General features: G+C 39.2%; 1 protein-coding gene across 1 annotated transcript in view; it reads left to right on the forward strand.

Moving 5' to 3' along the window:
* Positions 1–5,219, forward strand: part of DOCK8 (dedicator of cytokinesis 8) — a 72,112-nt gene extending 66,893 nt beyond the window's left edge. Inside the window, exons 41-47 of the mRNA XM_054398027.1 lie at positions 366–500; positions 1,029–1,118; positions 1,490–1,726; positions 2,307–2,450; positions 3,509–3,615; positions 4,401–4,568; positions 5,156–5,219. Coding sequence (XP_054254002.1) covers positions 366–500; positions 1,029–1,118; positions 1,490–1,726; positions 2,307–2,450; positions 3,509–3,615; positions 4,401–4,568; positions 5,156–5,219 — 945 coding nt within the window. The remainder of the gene's footprint in view (positions 1–365; positions 501–1,028; positions 1,119–1,489; positions 1,727–2,306; positions 2,451–3,508; positions 3,616–4,400; positions 4,569–5,155) is intronic.
* The last annotated feature ends 781 nt before the right edge of the window (positions 5,220–6,000 follow it).

Raw genomic sequence — 6,000 nt, forward strand, 5'->3', positions numbered from 1 at the left:
CTTACTGCTGAGTCCAGTCAGTTTCAACTCTTACCAATTCTCATTGCAAATTTTGTATTTTGTTAGCATGTATCCAGTGGAACTGAAAAATAGTAAGTTACTTTGGTTTGCAAAAGTCGTTTCATGATTGGCCCTAATTTCAGATTTCAGTCCAGTGCCACCTTAATTTTTATCCTTTCCTTTATGAAGTTGTGATTCTAATCCATCAGCACTGATATTACATAGAACTGCCTCTGAAACAGGGAAAACGTAGGATTAGTGGGTTTTCTTGTACATCAGTTAGGGAAAAAAAGCATCTAAATACTACAAAATTGACATAAAAATAAAAGTATTTATAAATTTTCTTTTTTCTTTTTATAAATTAGGGTCAAAAACGAATGTTTGGAACTTACTTCCGTGTTGGTTTCTATGGATCCAAATTTGGGGACTTGGATGAACAGGAATTTGTTTATAAGGAACCTGCAATTACCAAACTTCCTGAGATTTCTCACAGATTAGAGGTAAAGAAAAAAACCACTGTGCTGATATTATCTCTAATGTTATATTATGCTTTCTGTAGAACCCACACAGTTCTAATAGTATCACTGCTGTATAAAAATCAGCAACTAACTGATTTGTACCATAGATTATTTCCTTTGTGTACATCCTTTGCACTATAGCCCTTATATACAGCATAATTATATGATACTCTCTCATGAGGCCGTATCTCTAATGGGCAGGCCTGTAATATATTGAATTCTTTGATCTGAGCATGCCAAATATTTGTTTTGGTATATTTTCAGTATTTTCATGGAGCTGCAATGTTGCTTTCTGCTCACTTTACCTCAAATTCTGCTTTTTTGTGATCAACTCACACTGATCTATGAGGAAGATGCCTTACCCTGGCCAGTTGTGCTTCATGAAGCAGCATATTGATTGGACAGAGCCCAGAAACTGTCATGGTTACTTGTTTCTCCTGGAGACATACAGATCATTAGCATTGTATTAAGGACAAAAAACACCTCAGTATAATTCTGTTTCCTTTTCAGGGATTTTATGGCCAGTGTTTTGGGGAAGATGCTGTAGAAGTGATTAAGGACTCTGCTCCTGTAGACAAAAGAAAGCTGGATCCCAATAAGGTAAGGAAATACTACTGGAAGTGTTGAGGAATAGAAGAAGAGAGAGGGATGCCCTTGAAGCGTTCACGATCAAAAACTATGGCACCAAAAAGACCCCAGCTTGGCTGCACCTCTGTACCCAGCGATGTTTGATAGCTTCAAAGAGAGTGTGAAAATTTTAGGTTCTGTTTTCTGGTCCCTCCACTAGCTCTGATCCCCAGGGCTAAGCTGTGTCCTCCCCAGAAGTGAGTTTTGTCAGCTGTAAGAAGTGAAAGAGCCCTGAAGGATTTGCAGCTCTGTGCTTTTCCAGTCTATGCTTAGCCCATGGGAACTATGGGATATTTCACACTTGCTTTGTAAAGCACTGTAATGATCCTTCTGTTTTTCCTCAGGCATACATACAAATTACTTTTGTGGAACCCTATTTTGATGAGTATGAAATGAAAGATAGGGTAACCTACTTCGAGAAGAGCTTCAACCTCTCTAGGTTCATGTACACTACGCCTTTCACGATGGATGGGCGCCCCAGAGGAGAGCTTAGTGAGCAATACAAGAGGAACACCATCCTAACCACAATGCATGCCTTCCCCTACATCAAAACCAGAATCAATGTCATCCAAAAAGAAGAGGTAAATGGATCTTGAGGACAGATCTAATTTCTTAGGAGCTGAAGGTATTGCTGCATGGGTAGATTTTCACATTCTGTGCTTGGAAGGCAAAAAGAAGGCTGAATTTCTCAGATATTAATCTGATAAACAGGAATGGCATAACTGGGTAGAGAAATATAAGATGGGTATTTACTACGGAGAAGAGAGGATAGTGAGTGTGTATTCTCATTTTGAGCTGGTAGGAGAATGTGTGGGACTGTGTTTATGGCTGTACTTCTGGCTGACAAAGTACAGTCAAAGAACCAGAGTGGGCTTAGAGCTGGTTTAATTGACAGGGAAGCTTTGTACAGGTAGAAAGTACAAAAGCAGTTCACATGTGAAGCCAGTAACTTAAAGTAATAATGAATTTATGCAAATGGAGAGACAAACGCACATCCTGTTCTTGCAAATCCAAAGACGTCAAACAGATGCAGCATCATAAGCATTTAGACTAAACACAGTCATACTGGATTTCACAACTACTTCTTTTGGCCAGATTTAGAACAGGTCAACTGCATGCATGATTCAAGTAATGATGCCTGTTTTCTTCCACTTCCATTAGTTTATTTTAACCCCAATCGAAGTTGCTATTGAAGATATGCGGAAAAAAACACAGGAACTAACTGCAGCCACAAACCAAGAGCCACCAGATGCCAAAATGCTCCAGATGGTTTTACAGGGCTCGGTTGGAGCCACTGTAAATCAGGTAAGGAATCCAAATAAGCTACATGTAGAATTTCTGCATACTTTTCTCATAATGTTTTCTTCTTTGCTCTTATCTTTTGCACCAAAAGAAGTACATCTAATCAGACACATTTAGTCACAATGTGAATTTTAACTTCTGGTATTTAGTCATTTTATGCTGTTCATTTGGTGAAAGTGCTCATGGCAGTGCTGTCTTGACTGTAGGTGCAGAAACTGACAGAAATCTTGTAACTGCATCCAAGGATTTTCCATTTTTAGTGCACCAGCCGTATCAGCCATTTTGTTCACTCCAAGTGTATCCTTGAGGAGTGGGAATAACAACAGCTCTGCTGTGGGACCATCACAAACACCTAGTTTCACAGAAAATACATCAAGTCAGGACCCGAGTGCCCCCCCTCCCCAAAAGCTGAGATGCAATAATTATAAATATGCCTGATAACAAAAACAAACAAAAAAAAAAAAAAAAAAAAAAAGGAAAAAAGAGGCATTAAAAATAATTAAAATGAAAGAATTAAAACATAACTGAATGAAAACTTGACATTATCCACAGTTTCACAGAGCTTGGTTTCTTTGCCAACAGCCCAAATACTCGATTTCTCCAGATTGTTCATCAAACAAAGCCCCTGGTCTTAAGTAACACATTGCTATAAGCTTTGGAAAGAGTGGTCCTTTCCTACACTGGGCTTATTTAACTCCATTGATGTCTTGTAATGCCACACATAGGCGGCGCTGTGTTTCTCTCGTGTAACCATGTTTGGCTGTAGAGCTATCCCAGCTCTTCTGTGCTGAGCAGAATTTTTCTGTCACCTTTTATGTGGGGGTGGAAGAGCAATGAAAACAGGAGAGGGATAAAATATGGGCGAAAGCTCTGCTTGCCAAACGAAAAATTGGGGTAGGGGCAGGGGGAACAGTGGAGCAAAATATCATGCTGTTATGATGACTATGCATAGTTTTCTTTCATAACTTGGCTCGTGAAACAGCAAAGAGCTTAACCAAACATGTGGCCTGTTTTCAGTCTAAGGAAGTGGTTTTGACGTTTTCTTGTATTGCTTCTGTAAGGGACCGCTAGAGGTAGCACAAGTGTTCCTGGCGGAAATTCCAGCAGACCCCAAACTTTATCGACATCATAACAAGCTGAGGTTGTGCTTCAAAGAGTTTATAATGAGGTCAGTAAAACAAAATTGGAACGTTGAATTTCATTAATAAAGCAAATACTCACAACAATACAGTGATAGTATGACTGTGTAATTAATTATACACATTAGTGTCATGAATCCTGGCATCCCACGCTTCAGGCAGTTGATCCAGACTTCTTATCTCTGCTTCATCGTTAGTGTTTTGTCAGGCTTTGCAACCCTAAGGAGAACAAATTTTAACACTTCACTTTTTATCTTCTACCATGATACAGAAACCAAGCATTTCAGACTGTTGCCTTGGTTTTATTTCTATCAAAATGACATTTTTATGTAAGGAGGTGTTTATAAGAAAATATTTCACCCTGTCAAGCCAACACATTGGTAGTGATAGACACAAAAGGCCTTTGCTCTAGATATTCTTGTAAATCTTAACAGGCATATTACACAGTTCAAACAAAGCATAATTGCTGAAGGATGAGAAGGTACAGCCTCTGCTCTCAGTTGTTACCACTGCATCTGTTTATAGTAAATAGGCAGGTAGCTCAGCATTCTGTAGTCATTAATTTTTTTTTTTTACTAGCTCGCTCATGCATTTTTCATGTCTTAAAAATATCATATCAATTTGTGCACTTGGAAAGGACACAGTTTCTTATTAGTTCATTATCATTATGGATGTGACAAATTACCGGAGGAATGCCTAGCCCAGAGAAGCTGGCTCTTTGGCCATTCAGATTACCTAACACAAAGTTAATGAGTTGAACAACAGAAGTAGGTGATACATGTCATTGTCTTTTTTTTCCTTTTCTTTTGCCTAGGTGTGGTGAAGCAGTGGAGAAAAACAAACGCCTAATTACAGCTGACCAGCGGGAATATCAGCTAGAGCTCAGGAAGAACTATGGGAAGCTGAAGGAGAACCTTAGGCCCATGATTGAGAGGAAGATTCCAGAACTATACAAACCTCTAGTGAAAGTCCATAGCACAAGGTACAGTTACAGCAGGATTATCTCTTGTAGCTGTACAAAAATATGTCATTTTTGCAAGGAAGAAAGGGAATTTTACTGACAGCTGAAACCAGATTATAATATACAATGACAATTTCACATTTGATTAAAGAAGTCTGAGGACTTCCGCTTGAGCTGTGTTTCTCAAGCTGCTCCTTTCTGGGGTAGGGGATTTGTCTAATTTTAATGCATCATTAGAGAAGACTTTCCTTCTCCTTAACAAAAGAAAGATCTTGCCAGTTCTTTGACATTTGAAGCCTGGAAGAAGACAGAATGGGTATTTGTTTGTTTTGAACCTGTGGCACCATGTGGTGTTAGCCAGCATGAAGCAAGAGTGATCCTTTCACTCCCTGATAACACAATCTGATTTAGTCCCATGACTGAAACACAGTAGCCTTAACTTATGTCCTTATGAATAAACACCTTTTCACAAAGCCACTGTGTCTAGTGTAGGGTAGGAGTACTGAGCTGCCAACAAGTAATACATTTCAGCTGATCTTTTCACAAGGCAGGTATTTTTTGAGTTCTTTTAATTTGCCAGCTTTATTTATGGATATATTTCATTGCAGGGAATCATTCCGTAGCCACAGTTTTAGGAAGTACGATGCCCAGACTTCTTCTCAAAGCACCTAAGGACTCGCTGCTTTGGCCAAGGAAGAGCTTCATGCTGCAAGCCAGAAGTGATAGAGTCTTCAGCATCTATGAAATCAGAAATCTTTCACAAGACAACATGTGCACTTTCTGGACAGCATGCAGAAAACATTTACAGAAGATCGCTGAATGAAGAAGACTGGGGGATTACTCCTAATCAACTACATCTCATGAGGTTGAGATGGGAAGAAAGGGGATATTTTTTAGATACTTTTGCATATGTTGTAAAATAATCACATAATGCATGGGGGGTGGACCATTACAGTGGTCAGTAGCATGAGATCAGTCACCACTAGCTAACAGACACAGAACTCTGTGTGGTTTGGTTAAGGAGTTACATGAATCCAAATAACATGTCTAAGGGATGCTGCCAAACTATATCTATGGTCGTTTTCCAAGACAGCATTTATCCATGTGCTTTTGGCAATGGAGGACATTGTGCAGGTTAATCCCATGCTTAAATACTGTCTCTCTAAGGAGGGAGAGCATGGTGCCCTGTTCAGTTTTTGCTGAGCTAGACCTAGAAAACAATAATTTCCTCAATCACTTTCTGTTGCCAGTTTCTATCACAGTCTTTAACTGTGGGGAGAGTTCTGCACAAGTTTCCTCAACCAAGTGTGGAATGCAAGAAGTAGCCATTTATAATTCTTACAGATTATCTAAATTACTACTTGACATGCAGTTGAATTTCTTAGTCAGTGTCATGTTAGGCAGAGCTAACAAGCAATAGTTTAAAAAGCCAGCGCTAGGCTATGAGTGATTC

The sequence above is a fragment of the Indicator indicator genome, chromosome Z (assembly GCF_027791375.1).
Source record: "Indicator indicator isolate 239-I01 chromosome Z, UM_Iind_1.1, whole genome shotgun sequence".
Classification (NCBI taxonomy): domain Eukaryota; kingdom Metazoa; phylum Chordata; class Aves; order Piciformes; family Indicatoridae; genus Indicator; species Indicator indicator.